Below are 25,862 nucleotides of genomic sequence, written 5' to 3' on the forward strand. Positions count from 1 at the left end.
ACCCACTGATGATCACCTGATGATTGGACATGGTCTGATACAGACAGTATCAGCTGCAACCAAGGATTATATGAACTGACCTACAAGGGTTTCAAATCTTTGTAATGAGCAGTATTATACGTGGCTACGGTGGGCGGTCTTGGGCGGGCCTGCCCAGGACTCACAATTTTTGCACAGTACTCTGAACAAAATGCATTGTCACTTTCCGATTTCAAAATATCACTCAAAACACACCTTTTCCATACTTATTTCGCTTCTACAGCTATTTATTTATTTGTATTGTTAATTTTTGATTGCTTGTTATTTTGTTGTACAGCGTTGTGGTACCTTTTTTGTGTAAGATTGCTATATAAATGCTTAGATTAGTATTATTATTTTCAGCCCAGCACAGATTTCCCCTACAGTAATTCATAGTATTGTCCACTCTGCATTGATCAGAGACACATACAATAATAAGGATGTCAGAGTAACTATAAATATAAATATGAATAGTAAACTTGCGGGTACAACCATGTGTAAAATCTTATTTTTGAGGGAGTGTGTTGGCTCTGAAAAGAGCCGGTTTGGTGTCGACGTTTCGAAACTCTGCTCGTCTTCAGGATATCCAAAGAGAAAGAACACAGTCAAAAGGCCATTGAACTTTATTGCATTGCCCAACGACACAAAGAGTTTGGAAACCTGGCGTCATGCACGATTAGCAATAATGGCCCTTAACGTGGATAATTTTGTTGATCTGCTCCCCCTTGGTTGACTTAATAAAAATTGATATGTTATTGTCCACCACCAAAATCTGGTCTAGCTACAACCCTGGGGCCAATTTTATAGAGCTGCTTAAAGCCATTGGACACTTTTGGAACAGAAAAAAAATAAAAAAATAAGTTCACATATTTACAAATAACCTACAGGGTTTACAGAAGGTAAAATGGTGAAAGACTTCTCTTGAAATACTATTCCATGATATGCTTTACTTTTTGAGAAAACATTAAAACAATTATCAATCCTCGATATCGAGAATTACGGATTTATTTTAAACAAATGTCATGACACGGCGAAACGTGCGGAAACAAGGGTGGGTTTTCCCATTATTTTCTCCCGACTCCGATGACCGATTGAGCCTAAATTTTCACAGGTTTGTTATTTTATATAAAAGTTGTGATACATGAAGTGTGGGCCTTTGGACAATACTGTTTACCGAAAGTGTCCAATGGCTTTAAGCAAAAAAAACCGAAAATAGCTTGCTTATTTTATACATGATGTTACAGGCCAAAATTTCATGTCGTATACATTGCTTGTGACTGGTATTCAGCTGTTGTTTACTTAGCATAACAATTGATTGGAGTCTTGGCCGGTAATCTGATTTTACTAAGCAAGGATTTTTTTGCTTAAGCAAAATTAGTGCTTAAAGGCAGTGGACACTATGGTAATTACTCAAAATAATTTTTATCATAAAACATTTCTTGATTACGAGTAATGGGGAGAGGTTGATAGTATAACACATTGTGAGAAACAGCTCTCTCTGAAGTGATGTAGTTTTCAAGAAAGAAGTAATTTTCCACGAATTTGATTTCGGGACCTCAGATTTAGAATTTGAGGTCTCGAAATCAAGCATCTGAAAGCACACAACTTCGTACGACAAGGGTGTTTTTTCTTTCATTAATATCTCGCAACTTTGACGACCGATTGAGCTCAAATTTTCACAGGTTTGTTATTTTATGAATATGTTGAGATACACCAACTGTGAAGACTAGTCTTTGACAATTACCAATAGTGTCCAGTGTCTTTAAGCAGCTCTATGAAATTAGGTCCTGGTTATGAGCAAGGGATTACTAACCTTTCACTGATGACATCATTTAGGACATAAAGCAGGTTGTCTGATTGCCTTTGTACCTCCTGGTTGAGTAGAGAAACAGGACAAAAGAAATATTTAAAAAACAGGCATGATATTTGGTCAGAATTGGAAAAAAGTAGGAATATTTTAACAAGCAGAAGGACTAACCTATGTTTGTAATCTCCCTATCAGTAAATATCTTTGAATTCATATTTTTGTAAAAATCAATTTCATGTATAGATGAATCTTAATGTTTTGTGAAATTGATCCCTGATCTGCTAGCCCCCAAGCAAAGTCTGATATTTTGGTTGAGTTAACTTCACTGGCTTCCCATTAACAAGCGAATCAAATTCAAAGTCCTCCTGCTTGTTTTCAAAGTCAGAAATGGTCTGCTCCTACTTATCTTCAGAACCTTATTTCTACCAAAGCCCACAGTACTTGCAATCTTTGTTCTTCTTCTACTTCCCATTTGTGCTTGTCTCCTGCACCCCGCACCCACACCCGGTATGGCCAACGAGCCTTCACTGTTAGCGCACCTACATTATGGAACAATCTCACTCTTCACATCCGTCAGGCTTCATCTCTTGAATCCTTCAAAGCCATGTTAAAAACTCATTTAATTTGTGTTTATTTGTAGTTACTGTACAGCGCTTTGTAACTTTTGTAAAAGGCGCTTTATAAATATTATTTACTATTATTATTATTATTAACTTGAACGAATCCATAAAAATCTGACAAAACGAGGATGAAATCTAACAGACTCCTTGTGGTTTAAGTATCTATAGTTCTAGTGTGTATTTTACCTTGATGTGATCGTTTCTCAGTATGTATTCCTTTAGATTCCTCAGGGAAGTGATCCGTCTTTCCTTGTCATCCTCGTGGAGTGCCTTGTTGACCAGGGAAGACAGGTGGGAGCTATCAGAAAACAACTTCCGACCTGGGAAACGGATTTACGAACACAGAACAAGAAATGTATAAGACCCATTGCATATGACGTCACACTCTCCAAAAGGAGGCAGATCATTGGACAATAGCTGTTCTCTGTGTGTAAAAACGTGCGCGCGACCTCAGCGTACCTGTAGCGTTTCGCGTTATGCGAGGGGGAGCTATTGATTTCTTACACAATACAGAACCGCCTCTGAACAATGTGCGTAATTTTGGGTTTCAACTCTCTTTTGTGCATGTTTGTATTATGATTTTGATCACCAAAATGACACCCAGGATAGGCACATGTGATTTACCTCAATGAGATAGGAGACCAGATAATTCGTCCCTCGGACAACTCGTCCGTTCGGAAAACTCGACGGTTCAGACAACTCGACGGATGATTTATTCAACCCTCAGACAACTCGACTTGCGTCAAGACAAGTTGACAGATGGCCGTGACGGAGGCCGGCTCAGCGCGGGGCGGGATGGTAGTAGCGGCCTGGGAGTTGGGGGATGTATTGACTAGTGATTTGGCATTGATGCACAGGCGTTCCCCGGGGGTGGGGTAGGGTGGGTGGGTTTAATATCCGGGCAAACAGATAATTGATACGTTTTTTTTTTTTTTACCATGACCTCGCGGCATTTTCATTTTTGTACCCTACATGATTGAGTTGTTATTGTTGTTGGTAATAAAGTAAATAAAAGTAAATCTTCTCATAATAGAGCTGTATAATGTTTTAATTATTTAATGTTTAAATTGTTTTTTTTAACCTGTTATTTTGAATAAATTGAAGACAACTGCTAGCTGGCTACAGATTCATAGTCTGTTTTTTACACAAAGTCTCGAATAGTCACTAACAGACATTTCTGCAAGTATGGTTTCACTTGGGACACCACACTTCTTGTGATAAATAATAATTGATAAATAATGATGATAAATTATAGAATCGCAGGAATTATACAGGAAAGTTTGTGTAAACATGACAGTAACGGAGGTCGGACGCTCAACTGTCGACTTGTCTTGGCCATCCGTCGAGTTGTCTCAAAGTCGAGTTGTCCGAACGGACGAGTTGTCCGACGGACGAGTTGTCCGACATTCATGAGATAGGCCTATCCCTTTTTGTAAATAAAAATTAGTGAAAAAATGGTGGCGCCATATGGAAAGTTATCCATTTTGATACTCAACAAGAATAACTTTCCGTATGGCGCCACCACTTTTTCACTCATTTTTACAAAAAGGGATATCTCATTGAGGTAAATTAGATACTATATTATTTCATATCGAATGAAAAAGTGGTGGCGCCATACGGAAACTTTTCCCTCAACAAATTGAGTGTTTCAGGACTTGAACCTCGAGTCAAATGCAACAGTTTTCGATTCCGATTTCCAGCAAAGGGGGGGGGGGTGGGTCATTCACTTTCATTATTCAGTTCAGTGATGTGGCACCGTTTTCTGCTTTGTTTTTTTCCACAAAACTTAACTAATTCATAATGAAATTTAATAAGCAATTTTTACCTGAGTTTGTCTTGATACTTGCTGCTTTAATATCACTTTTCTGAGAGTGCCTCCCGGGCCTACCGTCATCATAGTCCCGCCTGCGACGACCGCCAGGTGCCCGGCCATTTTGGGAACAGTCGACCGCGGGAGAACTTCGCTCGGACCTTCCCGTTGTTTTGCTGTCACTTCCTCCACCAGAACTTTGGCCTCTCTTGTCCAGACGTCCTGGGTTACGGCTGGACGACCTTTGGCTCATTTACAGGAATTCTGGCATCGAACAATAATGCGAAAACTGTACTGAAATCATTAGTAATTAATCGTTTTCTTAAGCGTAGGAAAATTCCCCTTTTTCGTCTGTAGCAGACGGCCATTAGATATCATAGTTTATACAAGCATGTAGGTGGTGTTATTTTGAACACTACACAACTATTGAAACATTTTTAGACGTCAAGTACATGTTAAATAATAAACAATTCACTGACCAGCCATTGTCAACAGAGGGCAGCATATTGTCTTTCGCAAAAGAGCCGTACACATAGAGGGCGTTCTTTTCCAACAAATGGAAAAGTAGTTCCAATCCATTTGTTTCAGTTGATAAATTACCATGTAAATAACTCGTTAGGGCCTATAATAAGCAGAATCTTAACAGGAAAATTATCAGAAGCGTTTCAAATAAATTCTTTGACAAATTTTCAAAGCAATTTAAACAAAATTGTAGTTCATATATTCATCCGCTAGCTAACTCAGCACCGCCGTTTCCAACATGGCTGACAAAACCGGTAACTTATTTTTCTCCCTTACAATTTCACTTTAAAAATACTCAATCACCTTTTAGTTGTTCTTGACTGTGCATTTAAATGATCGATTGTACTTTGTTTGTTATTGTTTGCTTATCACTGAAATGTTGTGTTTTACTTGTATACCTGAAAAGTTTGGTAAAAGTTTCCGTAATTGCTGCAATGGCAAAAATGTGTTGTAGAAGTAGGCAAAATTAGACTGGTGCCCAATTAGGCTGCAATCTTAAGGTTAAAGCCGCCTGGGAACCGAACTGTAAAAAAAGAGATTTTGTTTGGAGGAGAAAAATGTGAATTTTGTAAATTGTATGCCTATGTTTATTAGTCCAGTATTCTGTACAAATTGAGCAGGTAATTTTTGTTCACATTACAATTACATGCATTATTTAGAGTCAGCTCGGAAAGAAATGGTAAATTTAAAAGGAAAAAAACGGCGCCGCGCGCCTGACCAACGAAGAACGAACAAGTTGATGCCAACAAACAGTCACTCACTTTCTTCGGTTTCAATTCGTGTTTCATTATGATGACAGTTGCGATAATTGTAATCCTCCCCTGGATCACGTCGGGAGGATGGAGAGTTATTATGATTATCACAACGTTTCATGAATGAACAACATGCATGAAAATGAAATGATGGCAATTGCTCCAACTGTGTTTAGTTTACTCCAACAACACTAGTCCGAAGTTGTACTTGTATGTAGTACACAGTACAGTAGATTTATTTGACTAAACTTTAGTCAAGTATCATGTATGTATTATTGGTTTGTTCCGCTTTTATGGCATGGGGGACAATTCAACAATCTGCACACACACCATACAAATTATGGGCAACATTTCATGGCACTGCCTACTGTGGAATTTTGCACTTACAATGATACTCTCTGTCTGCTTAAAAGTAGACATTTTTATATTCTTTTCTTTAAGAATTATAGAACTTTGTTATTTTTATTGCAGAGCTGAGATTGAGTGAAGTGAAGTTGGGAGGTCTCGGCCGATGGATTTCCTCCTGTAACTTTTCACCAGGTGGCATTGGACGTGCAATTGCCCGAGGTAAATAAATGAAAATGAACGGTGAGCTGAAAGAAGTAGCCTTCAAGATGCACTATATTTGAACCTGTGCTATCGTTTCTGTGAAGTATGGGCCAAGCAATAGTGCAACAGAAAGCAGCTCTCTCATGTGAATAAGACGACAACTTCTGAATGTTGCTTGTTGGTATTCCATGGAGAACTAACATTCACTTAAAATCGTTGTGGTATTTCTAGTTTGATACAAATCATGTGGGTCAGATCGTTGCATTGCAACAATCATGTAAGGTTGCCTCTTTAAATGATGTCGATGATGGAAGTGATAAAGGAGTGCAATTCCAAGCCTTGGGTTGATCAAATTACAAATTAGTTGAACTTTGATAAAGGTTTATTGCAGACGCCTTTTTACACCAAAGTCACCCACCCAACTGTTCACATGTAGAGAAATACCCGACTTATATCAATCGAATTGTTACACAAATTTAATTAATTATCGTATTTTTTACCATGCACCTTATAGGTAGGGAAAGATACTTCAACAAGTACATCAATGTGAGGAAGACCAATGTAGCTCCGGTTGGCCAATTTGTCGCAATGGTTATAATAATGAGCTACGTTTGGCGCTACAAAGGAGAAAGTGAGTATTAGATACATTAAATAGCAACTTGACCGACTGCTTCAAATAATTTCACTGCATCTGTAGGTTGTGTATGGATGGTTGCACAACTGCACCAAGATAACCAATTGTCATATTATATTATAGGCAGGCACAGTTGTCAAACAGATTCATTTTCATAAACTCTCAAGCGGAAAATACAGCTTCACAATTTTTACAAAAAGTGGCAGAATCCACTAACAGTTGAGGTAAATGAAAAGAGAAAAAAAATTGCTAGTGAATCCTATTGTCTTTAGAGATTTGAGTTCAAAACAGCCCTTTGACATCCTACCTTTATCATGTTGACTGCTTACAAAGTACAGTCGACTCGTTATAACAAGATCGCAAATTACCTCTTTGAACCAGGAGTGTTGTTACTGTTAGAAGAGACAGCAAAACAAAGAAACACAGAAGAGATACAGGACCTCAGAAAGCACTTTAACTAATAAGCAGTGAGAACCACTTTACATCAGTGCTCTGTATAATTGATAAGGAAGTTGGACTGTAATCATATTCTCTTATTTATTTTAACAGAGCACCATCGCCTAAGGAAGCACCACTGGTAGTCTGGTAACCCATGTGCATTGTGTGGAGGAGATGCTGTGATTTGGAGATTCATGTCGGTACACCGCCTACAGAGAAATGACGTGTTCAAGACTAGAGAGTTTAATTAAGAAGTCTAGAAGTTTTATTGAAAAAAAATCCCGTTTATGTTCAGAAGATTATTTGTAAAAACGGACCTGCTTTAAAAAGGTTCTGTTTGAATTGTAAAATAGGATGCATCTCCGATAAGGATTTTGTTGGTAAACTTGCTTGAAAACAAAGAACTGTCTGAAAAGATAGATTTAATATTCACAAGTTTACAGCAAATTCTTGTTGAGAAGTTTTGGACTGTAAAACGGTTCTCTGTTTGTACTTGTACCAAAAAATTTAAAAGATGACTGCATTACACACTTGGAATCTTTTGACACAAATTTGTCTTTACGCTTTCATCCATTTGAAGTACAAGCAGCTAGACTTTACTTTGAGTTCAGCCACTTATACAATCTCCCCATTCCTAAGTTATTTGGTTTTCAATCGATACATCGTTGAATTAATACATTTGATGAAATTTCAAGTTTTGTATTGTTAACCTCGGGGAAAGGTTACAGAAAACTTAGATGCATCCTTGCATTCGGTTTATTTGTGTGATTAACAGTGCATGGCAACACAGTGGAAACAAACAATTCTTTCAAATTGTAGGTATGAAATAATGAACTTGAATGCACTTTTAATACCTTTAAAGTCGCATAAACTTGGTGTACAAGCCTTCAATTTAGCTATGGTACTAATCACAGTTACCCATGTTAAATTAAAGCCCCAAGCTATTGAAGATTCTAACACAAATACAACTTTTGTTCTAACGACATTAAAATAGACAAGTCATCAGAATTGTAATAAATTATTTTACGTGGAATTGAAGCATTGTACGGTTTACCTTTCTTTTGTTCTCTAACACCCGGTTCAGACAGGCGTTCCAGAGTCGCGCCGAACCAAATTCTGAATTAAGTAGATGAAAAGTTTGATGTCTGAAACAGTTAGGAGCGACTGGACACGCTAGAAGTCGAAAGATCGACTTGCAGTCGGTCGGAAAGACTCTGGAGCGCCTTTGTTTCAGTTGTCGATCTTGTTGGGTCGATCCAGAGTCACTCGTAATCTATTTGGTTCGGCGCGACTCTAGAGCGCCTGTCTGAACCAGGTGTTAGATAAATTGGATTTATTTTTTGGGTATAAGTTTATTGGATGGAAACAGAGGCTCCTTGCTCTGGCCGACAATGCAGGGACAGTCAATGGGAACATGCATCAGCCACGCACAACTCTCTGCCAACGCTTGGTCATTCTAAAGGATGAGATGTTTTCAGTTCACCTCCAGTGGGGGCACTGTTTGAGCTGGTGAATTGTACGCAAGAGATCTATTGTTAAAGTTAGTGTACAAAAATAATATATATACAACCAGTTCATGTGACCTGCTGAGTGGAACAAGACACATTGGACAGCCTGCAAAATGCAAACAAATCAATGAGCTACAAGAACACTTGATGATTTGCATGAGACAAGAAATCTTAATGTGTCCCTTGACTTTAATTGTAAACTGACTTTGCATTTGTACATACACAGTCGTTCAGTTCGACAACACAACAAAGGTTGGTTGTAAACAAATATTACAGAAACTTCTCCAAGAAACATCAGCAAAACAAAATGTCCACAATTTATCAGTACTATTAAGAGATGGGGGTCATAGATCGGTAACAACTCCAAAAACGTATTACCTTAAAAACTTAATCGGCGAGAAGCGATGCAGATTGACTCTACACTGGATCCTCTGAACCCCTATAAATAAGCCCACTTCTCTCTTACATCTCTTTGTCAGTAGTTGTTGATAGTACAAACTAGTTTGAGAAAGGATTCGCTTAAGAGTAAAACAGTTAGAAAATGTTTCCAACCAAAACACTTGAATTTAAGAAACGATTCCCGCATGAAATAATTTCTCAGATTTCTTAGGGTTGGTGTCCACTTGCGAATACTGTCACCAGAGATGTGGTTGCCACTGGCTGTCAACTCGCTAACCATGGATGAATTCAACATTCTTGTGAAAAATACCGAACAGTATTTTGCTATTTTCTGAACAAATAAAGACACTTTCTTTACAATGTTGCCTATAAATCAGTATGACTATGCCCCTACCTTTAAGCCTTACTTCTTGCTGGTTATCATTGCATCTTTCACAAAATCAAAACTTCCTTTTCTTTGAGACTTTTCTTTCCCACCCTCATCCTTGGTAATCATGAAGGAAAAGTTCCCTTCCAGGGGTCTCTCGCCAAGCTTCAGCGGAACTGCACTTGATCCGCTTAGGCTGACCCCTGCTAGCTGAGGGTAAAGTCTTGAAATCTGCTCTGCATTCACGGTAGGTTTACCGGAAACTACTGGGTTGGTGGAAGTTCCTTGTATTGGTGACGGTTCCTTCTTCGATACATGGTGGGGTTTGCCGATATTTCCAGAGGCAACAGTGATGCCTGTCGCAGCCAGGAGGTCGTCAAGATTAGCTTGCCGGGACATTATGGAATCTGGCTGATGTGAAACAGTCTGAGATTTTGTGTCTACAACTTTTTTATTGCTTTCAGAATGTGCTTGTCTGGTTTCTGTGATTATTGTATTGCTATTATTGGAAACCTCAGTGGCACCAGACTCGACTTTAAGTCCACTCATTAAACAATCTTGAGCTGTAGCGGTTAATTGAAGTGACTGATGCGTATTCCCAGAGGGCGGTAGATGCGTCCCCAGCCTCTGACACTCTGTGTTTGGTGTTAGAGTTGGCTCGTTTGTGATTGAGAGGTCCAATAAATCATTCCCAGAGGGTGGTAGATGCGTCCCCAGCCTCTGACACTCCTCTGTGTTTAGAGTTGGCTTGTTTGTGATTGAGAGGTTCAATAAATCATCAAGGAGTTGCGGTTGTCCAGCATTTAGCCTTACATTAGTGTCATCGTTACTTGCATGAGATATCTGTCCAGCCACGTCACTGGGCATCAATGTCGGTTCAGAAGTTCTCTGTAAAGACTTTGCCCCTATGTCCATACCAGAGAAAAGAGATTTGGATTTCTGTGAGGGTCTGTTGGAAACACCGACTGTGTGATCCTCTCCATTCGTTTCATCTTGAAGCGAGATGGGAACCAGACTGTCCAAGTTTACACTTTGGTAATCAATGCTGGAATTATTTGTCAATGGACTTGACATGTAGTTGTGATGCCGAGTGGAGGATTTTGCTACGGTAGCTTCTTCACGTGTCCTTTCTAGTTGCCTTAAAATCTGCCAAAAAAACCCAGTGGTTACGAATTTTTAACAACTTTGAAGCAAAATTAAAATTTATATTACTTCAAACTGCCTCTAGCTACCAGGCAATCTCCATGGTCTAGTTGGTAAGACACTAGACTCTAGAATTGCAATGGTTTGTGGTTTTCGAATCTCACCCAAGTAATATGCCTGTGATTTTTATTCACAGAGCTTGGGAAAGTACCGAGTATACAGTGCTTAAGTAGGATTTGAAACTGTGCATGGTGGAAATACGATACAGTGCTTACACACATCGGTGTATATGGGTAAAACCAAAACTGATATTCTTTATCCCCGATGCAAATTTCCATCTATTATATTACTTTGGTTGTTATTTTTCAGGAAGAGAAACCTCAACTGTGAGAAGGGTTTTGTGGTAGGTGATGTTGGTAGGTCAAAGAGAGACAAGACAATGGAGAGGTTATGATAATAAAAATAATTAAATATTTTTATAGAGCGCATAACACAAAGTAGTAATAGAATTTCTCGACACATGTATGCGCACTGGGTCCATTATTAAATAAGTTTTTTGCAAAATGCTAAACAGATGTCTTTTCAAAATACTTTTTCATATGTTTCTGTGTTTCTTAGGTATTCAGGCAAGTTATTTCATAGAACAGTAGCTTAAGGTTATACCTTGGATGCCTTGGATTTGATGAGTTTGTCTGTGGAGTGCTCTTGAAGGGTGGTTAGCGTGTGTGGTAAGATTCCATACAGATAGTCAGACGATACTATATCGTCTCTCATAAGGGCTTCCAAAGCACACAAGCATCTCTAAAAAATGTAAATTAAAAAATGATTAGAGGAACGTTAATATTGGAAGAAAACTAAACTTGTCTAAGAACACAGATTTACATAAAAATTACACAGTCTAATGATGATAATAGCAGAAAACATCCCTTAAAAAAATTCTGTCTGAAATTTCATATTGAATTAGAAATAAATCAAAATAATTTCCCGTTTGGGAGTTCCATCTGAGGGACAAAGCAATCATAGCAAAGTTTCTTGCTCAAGGGCACAAGTGACATAAACCGCTGTCGTGGTCTCAGTTGGTGTGGTAAGAGCTTTGGATTACCAAATACGGCAGTACTACGTCATTTTATACCTGCGCACAGCAAGTGAAAGTGGTAGACTCAGCCGGGCTAAGTCGACTGTTTTGCTCAAGCTCGTAGCTGTCATGTCCGCGTCCACAAGTAAATCGTGTGATGAACGAGTGAAGCGTATACGACAGTATTGTGAAAAAGCAACCACATAATCGAGTATTTGAGGAGCGGGAATTACAAAGAAGGTTCTTCTGAAAGCCAGAAGGATTGTGCCTTGCCAGGCGAAAAACCACTCGTACAATTACAAAAAAAGGTCTCGGAGATTGTTTTGCGGCGGCAGTAGAGAACGGGAGACCAACGCCCGCAACGACAGAATGCTGAAATGGCCGTCTACGTCATCTAGAAAACTTGGCTCGCGGGACATCTGAGATCGTGACTACAGCGTGTCGATATGTTCGGTGACGTCACCTGGAACTTTGAGCACCCCGGATATCTGAGAACTTGAAACTGGACTCAAACCCACACTCTGCTGATCAGAAACACCAGAGCTTGGGTTTGATGCTCTTATTACCTATTGACTACAACATGCACATGCTGATTCATTGACTCTGTGAGAAAGACATTTTCTTGTTTTTAAATAGTTTAATTGATTTAAAAAAAACCTGAGCAATCAGAGAGAATGAATTTACCATGTGGATGGAATCTGATGTTGACTGCAGCTCCACATGAAGTAACTCAGTAATCTTCTCACAATTGAGAGTACAGCAGCTATAATAAACGATACAGGAAAAAACTGTTGTGAATGTTGAAGCTTTTTTCAGTTACCATTACCAACTTGCATTTGGTAGTGTTTTCTCCTTTTTATTCAAATGGAAGTAAGTAAGTGCTAACAAATGGCATTTATGTATTTAAAAATATAGAAAATAAAAGTACGAATATAAAAAATGTAGATGATAAAATATTATCATGCATGTGCATCCATCGTACTTTAATCGGGCAAAGACTGGGGGTGGGAAGAATGTGAAGAAAGTTAAAGGCAGTGGACACTATTGGTAATTACTCAAAATAATTATTAGCATCAAACCTTACTTGGTAACAAGTAATGGGGAGTTGTTGATGGTATAAAACATTGTGAGAAACAGCTCCCTCTGAAGTAACGTAATTTTCGAGAAAGAAGTATTTTCCACGAATTTGATTTTGAGACCCCAGAGTTAGACTTTTTGGTCTCGAAATCAAGCATCTGAAAGCACGCAACTACATGTACGTGTGACAAGGGTGTTTTTTCTTTCATTATTATCTCTCAACTTCGACAGCCAATTGAGCTCAAATTTTCACAGGTTTGTTATTTTATGTATATGTTGAGATACATCAAGTGAGAAGACTGGTCTTTGACAATTACCAATAGTGTCCAGTGCCTTTAAAGCTATAAGGGTCTACTTACTGTTTGACAAACTGCGACAGTGCATCTCTAGATGGTGGTTTGCCATTGCTGGTGCTCACAAACTCCTCCACTAGCTTGGTCTCCATGGAGAGGTCTTCCACTGACACAGACTCCAGCCTGAAAAAGTGTTAGATTTGACAATCTCAACTAAGCACTCAGGACTATGCTGCGATGACATTTTCAAAATAATTATACCATGAACCATAACACAGTGCTCTAAACAAAGAGAGATGGGGTTCCCCCATAGAGTTATATATATGAACTAGAGGGCGCACTGGTGATGCTGCTTGCACTAACGCGAGATGACAAGCGCGCCATTCTACACGCGTTGAATATGAAATACACGTTTGAGTTGTTTTTATTGAACGCTCATGCGATGCTTTTTGTTCAACTTACAAAATGGCCGCACAAACACACGCTGTGAGATGGCTGTTTTGACAACTTAGAAAATGGCGGCCTGCCTGCATGCCGGAGCGCGTATATAGGCCAGTGCGCCCTCTAGTTCTTATTTATAACTCTATGGTTCCCCCCGGTGATCCTGGTTTGATTGGCAGCATATTGCGCCACAGCACCTTCTTAACCATTACATGGTGCTATGTAAAAGGAGTAGCTCTCATAATTCAAACGTAGCCCCACATACCTTGCAGGACTCTTGTTAATGTTAAAGCACCTTGAGTGTCACTGATTACTATTATTAACACCCTTGTCTTAAAGGAACGTGTAACAGAATTGGTACGAAACAAAAATCGTGAAGATCACAGATTAACATAAAACTTACACAGTCTAATGATGATGAGAGTCTTACTTCGCTTTTGGAGTTTATCGCTCAGTGAGCATTTTATTAATTTTTATTTCGGCATCGATGCAATGCAAAATTTGTAATCAGGTTTTCACTATTCTGTCGTGACCCAGATGGCCGATCGATCTCAAACTTCTACAGGTTTGTCAGTTTATGTATAACATAAAGTGCCTACACTGCCAGCAACCGTTTTGTTAGCAAAAACCAATTCTGTAATGTTCCTTTAAAATTTTAACACAATTCCATTGCTCAAATATCGACCTTTCAGACAATTCTGTACTGTCTCCGCTATGTTGTCCATCGCTGTTTGATGCATTGCTGCCACGCCCTCTGGAACAGTCTTCCCAGCCTCCAGCTGGTCTACCTTGCTTATGCCGCCCTACATGTACAGAGATACAATCAAAATGTTGAGAGAACACGGGTCACAACGCAGTTCCACAAGACATCGGATTCTTCATCAACGACATCTGGTCACCTATTCTCAAGCCCACACTTCCAGGAGCAGCACGCCACAACACTGACACACTCCAACGCACACACATCCAGCCAGCAACCAACTCACACGCTTCACCGGACAAGAACAGCCCAAATGTGCATCCCTCCAGCCATACATAAGCTCAACCACCACCAGGGGCCAATTTCATAGAGCTGCTTAAGCAAAAAATTTGGTTAAGCACGAAAATAGCTTGCTTATTTTACACATGTTACTGGCCAAAGTGTCATGCCATATACATTGCTTGTGACCGTATTGGGCTATTGTTTACTTAGCATAACAATTGAGTGGAGTCTTGGCCGGTATTCTGATTTTACTAAGCATGGATTATTTTGCTTAAGCAGAATTTTATGCTTAAGCAGCTCTATGAAATTGGGCCCAGTAGTCCAGCATTCTCCTGAAGACGACAGAATATACTGTTCGAAATGTCCAGACCAAACCGGCTCTTTTTAAAGCCAAACACTCCCTCAAAAGAGATTTTACACATGGTTGTACTGCAAGTCTACTATTTATAATTATATTTACTCTCAGGGTGGAACTGTTCGATTTTTTGAATCCTACATAAATGTAGTTGTGATCAATAAAACTAACCTGTGAAAATCTCATTTCAAAAGGTGAGATTTCCACTGAAAATCTGGTTCAAATTTGGGGGATAAAAACTGATATATTTTTCCACAACAACATAACTGTAAAGTGAAATGATTCTCAAAATAATGGATGATATCGAAAGTTGCTGTACTTCTAACCAAGTAAGTACTACATTGCAAATAATATTTAAGAGTGATTACCAAACCTATACCTTCACTTTAATAAGGGAATCAATGTGTGGTGAAGAGGTTTTCAACTAGTGATTTAATCCCAACGAGGCCTGGTTCTTGATAATTTTACCGAGACAAAGTCGAGGTAAATTATAAAGAACCAGGCCTCGGCGGGTTTAAACCACTAGATGGAAACCGATTCAACACACTTTGATTCCCATTCATAAATACCCATTCATCAAAAACATCATCACTTTTTGGTCAAAAAGTAAAATAAATGCAAAAATTATAATTGTTAAATGATTTCTTTCAACACAGCACCCCTCCAGCTATGAAATGGTAAAGCCCTCCGCCGCCCGCGGGTAAACAACTCCATATAAGGAAATGCTGTGCGCGTCGCGCGTATTGCGTGATGTGGCACAGCTGTTTCAGCCGTTGCTCTCGACCAATAGGAATGAAGAAACTGTCTTAAAAGAACAGATGCAAGGTTGCGTGTCACCCCCATGAATTAACACTTTTTACCGGTCATAAACAAAGGTTTAACACACATCGGTGTATGGGTAAAAACCAAAATTAATATTCTTTATCCCGATGCAAATTTAACATCTATTATAACAAAGGTTTATACACACCCACGTGACGCGCTCTCCACCAATAGGAATAGCGAAACTGTCTGAGGTATTTATGTATGAATGTGTACTAAAGACACTGGACACTATTGGTCATTTTCAAAGACTAGTCTTCTCACTTGGTGTAACTCAACATATGCACAAAATAACAAACCTGTGAAAATTTGAGCTCAATCGGTTGTTGAAGTTGCGAGATAATAATGAAAGAAAAAAACACCCTTGTTACACGAAGTTGTGTGCTTTCAGATGCTTGATTTCGAGACCTCAAATTCTTAACCTGAGGTCTCGAAATCAAATTCGTGGAAAATTACTTCTTTCTCGAAAACTATGTTACTTCAGAGGGAGCTGTTTCTCACAATGTTTTATACTATCAACCTCTCCCCATTACTCGTAATCAAGAAAGGTTTTTTTGATAATGATTATTTTGAGTAATTACCAATAGTGTCCACTGCAGGAGTTGTTTGCCACAAAAAGTAAAAAAACAAAAGAAAAAGCAGATCTCCCAGGAAAAACAAAACAACAAAAATACTTTGTAGGATTTGAAACTTTGCATGGTGGAAATACGATATAGAAAGGTTTGCAGAAACACCATGTAATGACTATCTCTAATGAGTTGGGATGGTTCTGAAAAGAACCGTTGGTTTCAACTCGACGTTTCGATCAGTATGCTCTGATCGTCTTCTGGAGAAATCCGCTTCCACAGTACTTAAGCAGCATGCAGCATTAGAGTCCAACTTTCTCCAGAAGACGATCAGAGCATACTAATCGAAACATCGAGTTGAAACAAACAGTTCTTTTCAGAACCACTCCAACTGATTAGAGATAGTCATTACATGGTGTTACCGCAAACCTTTCTATAAAAATACTTTGATAAAAATGTGAACCTTCAATGTTTTTTTCGAAACTGTAGTTCTCACCTGCCGCAACCCGAGCAAGATCTTTACTTCCCGGCTGATGACGCTTCACACTCGACGCTTCCCCATCGTCAACAACAACAGGTTTATACTCTCCCTGTCTGTCGCAAGACTCTGACGCCGTTTGAGGTTGTCTCCGTCCAGAAGAGAGTGAGAACACAGCCGATGTACTCGAGTCTGAGTCCGACCCACCCAGGGGTTTGTAATCGTTCTCTACCCTGAGGAAAGCCGGGGGTGTTGTGGACTCGCGGAAGCTTTCTGCGAGTTGTTGAAAGCCACCTTTGACGGTTTCCGTGAACGATTCTGTGGAGTTAGAAGTGCCAAATCACACATCACATTGCAAAATTATCAAGGGGGGGCCCACCCTAAAATTGAAGGCAATATAGACCGTATTGAATAACCACTCCATTGCTATAAAAGTCTCCATCTTGTAGGTCAAACTGTATGCTTGTCTAAACGCGTACATCAATAACCACACAGCACGCAGCGTTCCCGGTTTGAATTCTACGGCACATGTGTGCACGCACACACGCACTGACACCATCTTGTAGGGCAGATATTTGAACAGTGACGTCATATTCAATACGGTCTATATGGTCTGGTAAAACCCTCAGGCACAGCAGAGAACCAACGCACAACTCAACTCACATTGTAGGGCCCTAGCCGGGAATTGAACCAGGGTCACCTTGGTGAGAGGCGAGCCTTTTACGCACAAGCCAACCATGATGCCATGCCACCCTAAACTTCTGGCCAGACTTACTCTGTTTGTGAACTGGAGCCACAGTGTTGCCAAACCCTTGCATAGTGATCCCACTCCTACTAGAACCGATCCCGCTGGACGGCGCCATCTTCCTTGGGCTTGACGCTTCCTGGCTTCTGCACTGCTCAGTATCAAACAGAACTTCCGAGAGTTGCTGAGGGGAAGAGAAACCAAACCAAACCAAACATTGAAAATAAATAAATAGATAGATGGAAATTTGCATCGGGGATGAAGAATAATAACTTTGGTTTACCCGTGTACACCGATGTGTGTTCGCACTGTATACTCAGTACTTACCCAAGCTCTGTAAAAAATTTCACAGGCATATTACTCGGGTGGGATTCGAACCCATGACCCTTGCAATTCTAGAGCAGTGTCTTACCAACTAGACCACCGAGATTGCCCAGTAGCTAGAGGCAGTTCGTATCCTATGTTTTATGGTGATTGAATATAATTTTGGTTTACACCCATACACCAATGTGTGTTCGCACTGTATACTCGGTCCTTTCCCAAGTTCTGTAAAAAATATCACAGGACTCGGGAAATGGTGTATGGGTAAAAACCAAAACTAATATTCTATTATATCAATAAAGTTACCTAGTTGATTGGTCGTCCGGGGTGACCTCAGACCAACCAAAACAAACACAGATATGGTAACTTTGAGTCATTGCATTAATCCAATGATATCAAACTATCCAATGGAATAACTGGGTCTGAATAAAGGGTACATGTCTTTATCCTTGCGGATAAAGACAGGGGCCCAGTCTACCATGCAGACATCATCTACCTTGGCAGCTGATCGGACTGCAATGTATGGAGCGTTGCCATGGAGGGGATCTGGTGGTCCGCTGAATTCTGAAAGAACAATATGGAAACATCAGCAACATCGCAAAGTGCCAAAAACATGAAAAATAATCGATAGGAATACTCAACTAACATTTTTGGTGGTTTCTAACTGCTAACAGGGCCCAATTTCATAGAGCTGCTTAATAGTCGATTTTGTGCTGACTACTCTAGTTGTAATACAAGTCCTGCAGTCCACCATGGTCGAGTGGTTAGACTGCAGGACTTGCAATTACAAGGTTGTGGGTTTGAATTCCCAATCTAACAGCTGATTTTACAATGACTAGAATTTTTTTGAGTAATTACCAATAGTGTCCACTGCCTTTAAGCTAGATACAACCTTTCTAAAACTTTATAAACCTAGCATCTCACGCAAACACTAATAATTGGGAGATACGTCCTAGTTGCAACGACACAATTGGTTAGTTTTGGCGAGTAAAGACTTACTGGTAGCGTGTTGGATTCCAGCAGAGCGTCGTAAAAGGCCGGCACGAAACTCCGCACTCCCATTCTCAACCACATGCTTCATGACTCGCAACACCTACACAGTAGTTTAATAGGAAAAATTACATTGATTCAATTTACATTTATTTGCAAAAAACACATTTCCACAAATTACAGAACTACACTGAATAAACTAGCGAGACAGGGTGTGGAGGCAAGGCCAAAAAAAAGCAAGTAGCTTTTGGCGGCTTGCTTTAACATAACAAAATACACAAATAAAGGTACATACATGTACTATTTTCTAAGGACTGTACAAAGACAAAAACAAACAGACAGACAAACATACTACTGGAGAAAATGAAAAAGACAAATTATGTAAAAACTTAAAGGAGAAGAACGGTATAAGAAGGCACATTTAAGAAAGGGTACACTTTTGGTAATTGTCAAGAACCAGTATTCTCACTTGGTGTATCCCAACATATGCATAAAATAACAAATCTGTAAAAATTATCATTATTATTATTATTTTTGTGTATGCAAGTCGCCAGACACATAAGGCTTGAAGGCCACTTCAAGGTGTGGGCTACAAGTATGTTTTTCCAGAGGTCGTTACCACCTACTCCTAGGGCTGAAACAGGGTAACCCCTTTTACAGTCCATATGGATGTAGGCTTGGGTATCATCAATCCGATGCCTAGCTGGTAGAGCAGAAAGCACTACCTCCCCAATTATGTTGCCGTGAATAGTCATGAGCGACATAATTAGTTCTCCAAACAGGTAGTTATCGCAAGATTTGTTGTAGTAGTTGTGACCGAATGATTAACCGAGTAGTTTATAAATGTTAGTCGCGACTCGACTAGGCAATAAATAGTCGCAACTACAACACTAGTTGCGCAGGCCTACTTCATAGCACTGTTAAAATACCTTGAACTTGACATGGTGGGAGGACTTGTCAAGTCTATCCACAAGGACATCGAGTAAAGAGTTGCAATAGCCACTGGATACATAGGTCAAATCTGGAATTAAATATCAGAAAATGTGATTGTATGATTTACAAAGAGATTAGCTTGAACTTGGGAAACATTTAAAGGATTGGTTTTGCTACATGTAGCACAAAAGTTGCTGGCAGTGTAAGCACTTTATGTAATCCACCATATACATGAACTGACAAACCTGTAGAAGTTTGAGAACGATCGGCCATCTGGGTCACGAGAGAATAGTGAAAAACCAATTACAAATTTTGAATAGCATCGATGCCAAAACAAAAAATTAATAAAACGCTCACTGAGCGGTTAACTCCAAACGCAAACTTAGATTTTTTATTTCTCATCAAGTATGAAATAATTTCAGACAGAAATATTTCAAGGGATGTTTTCTACTATCATGACAATGATCATCACTAGACCGTGTAAGTTTTATGTAAATCTGTGATCATCACGATTTTTGTTTCTTACCAACTCTGTAACGTTCCTTTAAAAAAGATTGTTCACAAACCCATTTCAAATAAAAAATAATAAAAAATAGAGTGCACTATTCATATTTTAAAGTAGTCATAATTATTTGCAAATAATTATGATTTCTGAAGTTTGGTGGAGGAAGGGAGGTGTACGAAATCAGTAGTTTCTCGTTTTGGTTCCCAGTAAATGACTTTTGATGGAGACTCCTTGCTCCTATTACAGTTCCCAGCAAATCTCGTTACCTGGGCCCAATTTCATAGAGCTGCTTAGCACACAAATTTGCTTAGCATGAAATTTTGCCTTGATAAAAACAGGATTACCAACTAAATTTCCACGCGATTTTTAGATTATAAGCAAACAACAGCTGAATACCAGTAACAAACATATGCAAAAAATGGAAATTTGGTTGGTAATCCTGTTTTTATCAAGGAAGAAATTTCATGCTAAGCAAATTTTTGTGCTTAGCAGCTCTATGAAATTGAGCCCAGCTCTTATCACTCATCCTTGGTAAAGTGAAGCGTTGTGTTTTTAATTTGCTGCTCCCAGTGAACATTGAAGGGTCTGGGTACTTTCTGCAGGACACAAAACACAGGGCCACAGATTTACATTAAACATACAAGAGGTTTGAAGATACTGATTGTAGAAAGCTTTATAGCAGATATTACTTACTGAGGTGCTGTAGTTTTACCGAGGTGCTGTAGTTTTTGAGAAATGAATAACAGGCAGTGGACACTATTTGTAATTACTCCAAATAATTATTAGAACCTTACTTGGTAACGAGTAATGGAGAGCTGTTGATAGTATAAAACATTGTGAGAAACGGCTCCCTCTGAAGTAACTCGGTAAATCTCGGAAATAGATTTTGAGGTCTCGAAATTAAGCATCTGAAAGCTCACAAATTCGTGTGACAAGGATATTTTTCTTTTGTTATTATCTCGCAACTTAGGCTTGGGCTCTGTGTACTGATGTTCGTGCAATACCCGCTGCTCCAAAATGCAGGTTACAGGCCGAGCTCCATACGCAGCTCGTGGAGTCTAGTCTAGCCAGAGCCCAAGCTAAGGTTTGAGAAAGACCTCTGGCTTCGCACCCATAAAAAGGTGGATTGTGACATCATACCTGATAATTCTTGGTACAGGTAGCCTGGGGTAGGAGTATCATCATCTGATGTCGACTTTAGAATCATCGGCAGCTGAAATTTAACAATCCATACTTTGTCATAAGAACAAGTACTGAGGTATCTGGAGGAGTCTTTACCTTTAACATGTTTAAGGCATGGACACCATTTGTAATATAGGAGACTTTCTGGGACGATAGGTGGCAGCAGACTTACCGGGTAAATCCATTGTTCTCAGAAGTATGTGCATGTTCAGAACTACATAAACAATGGAAATTTACCCGGTACATGTATGTCTGCTGCCGCCTAGCGTTGGAAAGTCTCCCATTGTCAAAGACCAGTCTTCTCACGTGGTGTATCTCACCATATGCATAAAATAACAAACCTGTGAAAATTGAGCTCAATTTAGTTGTCGAATTTGCAAAATAAAAATGAAAAAAACAAAACACCCTTGTCACAGGAAGTTGTGTGCTTTCAGATGCTTGATTTTGAGACCTCAAAATCTAATTCTGAGGTCTTGAAATCATATTCATGGAAAGTTACTTCTTTCTCGAAAAACTACGTTACTTCATAGGGAGCCATGCTCACAATGCTTTAAATACTATCAACAGCTCCCCATTACTCGTTACCAAGTAAGGTTTTTGCTGATAATTATTTTGAGTAATTACCAATAGTGTCTTTAAAACTGCCTTTAAAACACAAAGGCACTTGATGACACTACTAGTAATTACTCAAAATAATTGCTAGCATAAAAACTGACTCAGTAACACGCAATGAAGAGCCAGGCCCGATACTTCACGGAGGCAACGGAGGCGATTGCCTCCGTTGCCCCTTGCCATTGCCTTGGTGCCCTTAAAATGCTCCAGTAGAAATTTACAATTTCCTCATAGGGTGCCCTTTGCCAAAGAGAAAATGCCTTGTGCCCTTGCCTTTTCAAAAACGAAGCATACAGGCCTGAAGAGCTGTTGATAGTATAAAAACATTGTTAGAACGACTTCCTCTGATCATAGGGAAAGGAACATGCTCTGATATATTTAGTTATAGAGAAAGATGTCTCAGTTCACATAAAGGCCTGAAGCCTTTTATTGGGCTCTAAAAAGCACACCAATTTTTTAGGGCTGTTTATAATTTTATTTTCATAATTATTCTCTATCAACATCAATAGTTTTTAATGGATTTTTCCTGTCTATAGTAGTACTATAGTTTACAATTGTTTTTGCAGTTTACTGATTTATTAAAAGGAATTAAATTGACAATGACAATTATTATTTCATATCGAATGGAAAAAGTGGTGCACCATCATGACCATACAGAAACTTGTCCATATAATAAAGACTCTGTATAACTATAACCATGGAGGTAGAAACATATATTTCAAGAGTTCTATCAGGCGTCATGTCCCCACTTGTGCTGCCAACTTTCAGAATCCTTGAGTGAGTTGGCCACATACAATTCAATTTCAAATGGGGCTAATATTAATAAATAAGTCCGTCCGAGAACTGGGCCACCCGTACAATTTTCGCTGTATTTTTTACAGTGCATGTTTATTATTGTATTTGTAACTACGCCCACTCAGAACTTGATTAAGTATTATGTTCATTACTTCACAAACTACTTTGAAACATCATTCCGTTACCTTTTGGACAAATGTTACTTTTTCCATTATTCTCAAATCTGTCCGGTGTTTTGACACACAATCCGTTTGTAGCACATCTACTGTTGTGGTTCGTGGTTTAGTTGGCACACCTTCCTGCTATGACGTGAATTTCGATACTTTAGACGTCTGGGATTATTACAATAGTGCGTGTGTTGTCGCCGTCAACTGAGGGCGCTAGATACTTTTTGCGTTCAGGTATATTTTTGTGGGTATTGGGTTGTTTAGTGGGAGACTCCAGGGGAGGTTTCTGCACAGTATAGGAATATGATGATGATGATGATGATGATGATGATGATGATGATGATGATGATGATGATGATGATGATGATGATGATGATGAAGAATTATCAACGTTGCTTTAACGTTACATTAAAAAATAGATGAAAAAACCAACAACAACCCGAAAACAAAAAGCAAAGTCAACACAAAAATTGGCATTTGCCAGTATGTGTTTGGCTCCACAGTCAATGCTTTAATGACTGTCAAGCATTTGAAAAAATGAACACGAACAATGATTGGTATGAAAAATATGTCAACTTAATTTCAATCCGGCACTTTGAGCATAAAGAGCTAGCCCACAAAATGATTGCGGTTGCTGTTTTGTTTGTAGCAATACGAAACAAGCCCGGTATAACAATGACAGTTTTTAATTTCACTTAATAGTTCGTGCAGTGGATTTCAGGTTAATATACACAAGTCCCCGATAATCTAGTTTTACGATAATTTTGTTTTACTGCAATGACAAAAGTTGAGCCGTTCAACCTTAGACACGATGCCCGCATGTGCGGTCCTGCCTAGTAAACTTGGTGTGAAACTTATTTAGCTTGCATACAAATGGCATAGCGCCCTCTAACTACAAACTCCATACTTATTTCGCTTCTTAGGCTATTTATTTATTTCTCATTGCTTTGTATTGTTAATTTTGATTGCTTGTTATTTTGTTGTAAAGCATTGTGGTACCTTTCTTTTGTGTAAGAACGCTAAATAAATGCTTAGATTATATTATTATTGTATTATAATGCACACAAAAAATGAGAGTGAGTCCCTGCATATACACAAAGTTCGTTTGTTTGTTTGTTTGTTTGTTTGATTGATTGTTTGTTTAGATGTTATATTCACCACATCTTATTAAAGCTTATGTCTCACGCAAGCAGTTATAAACAATTATTACAAAGTAATATTACAACGTAATATTACAGCCTACGGCGCACAAGAATAGTTTTGCTACAGACAACAGTCCATTCTGTATACCCGCAGCACAGGTTTTGTCGAAACAGTGACAAAGTCACATGAACCTAGCTAAAGTGACACTTTAATATCATCTAAGGGAATTCAATAGTAGGACATGTTGATGTACCTATGGCCTACAGTTTTCTAGATCTTCATTCAAAGCTCAAAACCGAACCAAACCCGAGCTTTCAGTGGGCGTTCCCGACGAACAGGCGCCGCTGAAAAAATAGGGTATCATGCACATCTTATTGTCTTACGATGGCGGAAGTATCCGTTAACACATGTAATATATACATGTAATCGCTATTTAAAAAGAAGATATACACATTTAAAGATGTTTTGTTATGCTAAAGTATGTTTTCTATACAAATTTATAGTTTTTTTGTTTAATTTTATTTTGTAACACCATTGTTTCATAGCATTGTGTACTTTCAGATGCCTAAGAAGGGCTTCATGCCTAGCCTTTGTCAGATTCGATTTTTGGGGGTGAAAATTACCCCCCTCCTAATCGCATTACTTCAAATGGGGTCTTTTCTAACAATGTTTTATAAACCAACAGCTCTTTACCAAGTACGGTTTTGTCGTTTAGTTTTTGAGTAATTATCAAAGGTCCTTTATTGAAAGTCGGTCGAACGATGTTGTTTCAAATGCATAATATCAACTATCATAATATTAAGACAAAGATGACATTTAAAGGTCAAATTGTGAAGGGGAAACAAGTCATCCAATAAATTTAGCAGATGTATGACAAACTTTTGTTACAAAAGAAACCCCAAGTGTGCTGTTTCAACTGTCGCCAAAAACACAGACTAATGTCTACTATAGTTCCAAACGTTTTGACATTTTGACATCATGATCAAACCCCGTCCGATGGGGAATATAGGATGCTGCCCCAGGCTATGACTGTGTAACTCGAACTTTATTTGTGTACCTGTAGCAAATCATTCTTAAAGTGCAGCCTGAAAGATAATACCCCATCGCTATTCAAAAGTTTCGCAGTTTAAATCTCGTCACAGTGAAAGGACAGTTTTGTCCTGTATCCGAAATGGTCTCCTACATCCGTTTAGTTCTAGTCACAAAACGGTTGGAAATGTCACCACAATACGCCATCTAATCATAATCTTTAAGGTCTTGTAAGTTTTGAATGGGTGTGTAACATAATCTGATAACACATCATGCTGCTGGGTTTGAACATGGAGACATAAAAAGCCCAAAATAGTTCTGAATAAAAAACGTTTCTTGGATATTTCTGGCGTCGGTCTGAAGAGCTGTAGTCGTCATCCCACTATCTTCCTTTCTTAAGATTCCTTCCTCATGAGTACAAGGAAGATGTCCCGGAGGATAGGGGAACATTTCCTGCAGATTGAGGATGACAATAAGAGCATCATTGGTTTCTTTCTTCCAATTACTCTTTGCCGGAAATTAATGAATTGCTGAAAGTTCACATACCTATACTTAGGAAGGTGGGTTAGGTCTTACGGATGGTGTCAATACTGACATGATAAGTAGGTCTTTCGTGAAGTTTCTTTGAAATTGTTCCCTGGGATTCTGTCCTACACCCTTCTCTACAAAACCTGCCATAGGAAACTATTACACTTGGGAGTTGGTGCAAGCAGCCTAGATCCGGAAATCTTCGCATGCATGCGATATTAAGAGGCAAAAAGTGCGTTGACTTTCGTAGGAGTAT

General features: G+C 39.0%; 3 protein-coding genes across 5 annotated transcripts in view; 1 reads left to right on the forward strand and 2 right to left on the reverse strand.

Moving 5' to 3' along the window:
- Window positions 1-4,614, reverse strand: part of LOC139943833 (serine/threonine-protein kinase SMG1-like) — an 85,485-nt gene extending 80,871 nt beyond the window's left edge. The window contains exons 1-3 of the mRNA XM_071940665.1: window positions 4,271-4,614; window positions 2,632-2,765; window positions 1,832-1,890 (exon numbers count right to left, since the gene is read on the reverse strand). Coding sequence (XP_071796766.1) covers window positions 1,832-1,890; window positions 2,632-2,765; window positions 4,271-4,508 — 431 coding nt within the window. The 5' untranslated portion in view covers window positions 4,509-4,614. The remainder of the gene's footprint in view (window positions 1-1,831; window positions 1,891-2,631; window positions 2,766-4,270) is intronic.
- A 279-nt stretch (window positions 4,615-4,893) lies between these two features.
- LOC139943837 (ATP synthase subunit f, mitochondrial-like) lies at window positions 4,894-8,188 on the forward strand. Its single transcript, XM_071940672.1, has 4 exons — window positions 4,894-5,031; window positions 6,001-6,096; window positions 6,593-6,709; window positions 7,262-8,188. Exons 1-4 carry the CDS (start codon window positions 5,016-5,018, stop codon window positions 7,291-7,293), a joined length of 261 nt encoding a protein of 86 aa, XP_071796773.1. The 5' UTR covers window positions 4,894-5,015; the 3' UTR covers window positions 7,294-8,188.
- Window positions 8,189-8,329: 141 nt separating this feature from the next.
- Window positions 8,330-25,862, reverse strand: part of LOC139943834 (AP-4 complex accessory subunit tepsin-like) — a 226,851-nt gene continuing 209,318 nt past the window's right edge. For 2 of the 3 annotated variants that reach the window (XM_071940668.1, XM_071940667.1), the window contains exons 10-20: window positions 21,291-21,363; window positions 19,642-19,733; window positions 18,722-18,815; window positions 18,219-18,286; window positions 17,432-17,585; window positions 16,675-16,974; window positions 14,139-14,256; window positions 13,079-13,195; window positions 12,327-12,405; window positions 11,231-11,368; window positions 8,330-10,570 (exon numbers count right to left, since the gene is read on the reverse strand). In XM_071940668.1, the coding sequence (XP_071796769.1) occupies window positions 9,461-10,570; window positions 11,231-11,368; window positions 12,327-12,405; window positions 13,079-13,195; window positions 14,139-14,256; window positions 16,675-16,974; window positions 17,432-17,585; window positions 18,219-18,286; window positions 18,722-18,815; window positions 19,642-19,733; window positions 21,291-21,363 (2,343 nt within the window). In that variant the 3' untranslated portion in view covers window positions 8,330-9,460. Of the gene's footprint in view, window positions 10,571-11,230; window positions 11,369-12,326; window positions 12,406-13,078; window positions 13,196-14,138; window positions 14,257-16,674; window positions 16,975-17,431; window positions 17,586-18,218; window positions 18,287-18,721; window positions 18,816-19,641; window positions 19,734-21,290; window positions 21,364-22,924; window positions 23,039-25,862 lie in introns of all 3 variants that reach the window. The other variant, XM_071940666.1, reaches the window with a different exon arrangement.

The sequence above is a fragment of the Asterias amurensis genome, chromosome 11 (genome assembly GCF_032118995.1).
Source record: "Asterias amurensis chromosome 11, ASM3211899v1".
NCBI lineage: Eukaryota > Metazoa > Echinodermata > Asteroidea > Forcipulatida > Asteriidae > Asterias > Asterias amurensis.

Excerpts from the sequence above, each read along its gene's own strand:
- LOC139943837 (XM_071940672.1), top strand. Across the intron at positions 6,097-6,592 it reads TGGACGTGCAATTGCCCGAG|GTAGGGAAAGATACTTCAAC; the intron begins GTAAATAAATGA and ends TGCACCTTATAG. Across the intron at positions 6,710-7,261 it reads TTGGCGCTACAAAGGAGAAA|AGCACCATCGCCTAAGGAAG; the intron begins GTGAGTATTAGA and ends TTATTTTAACAG.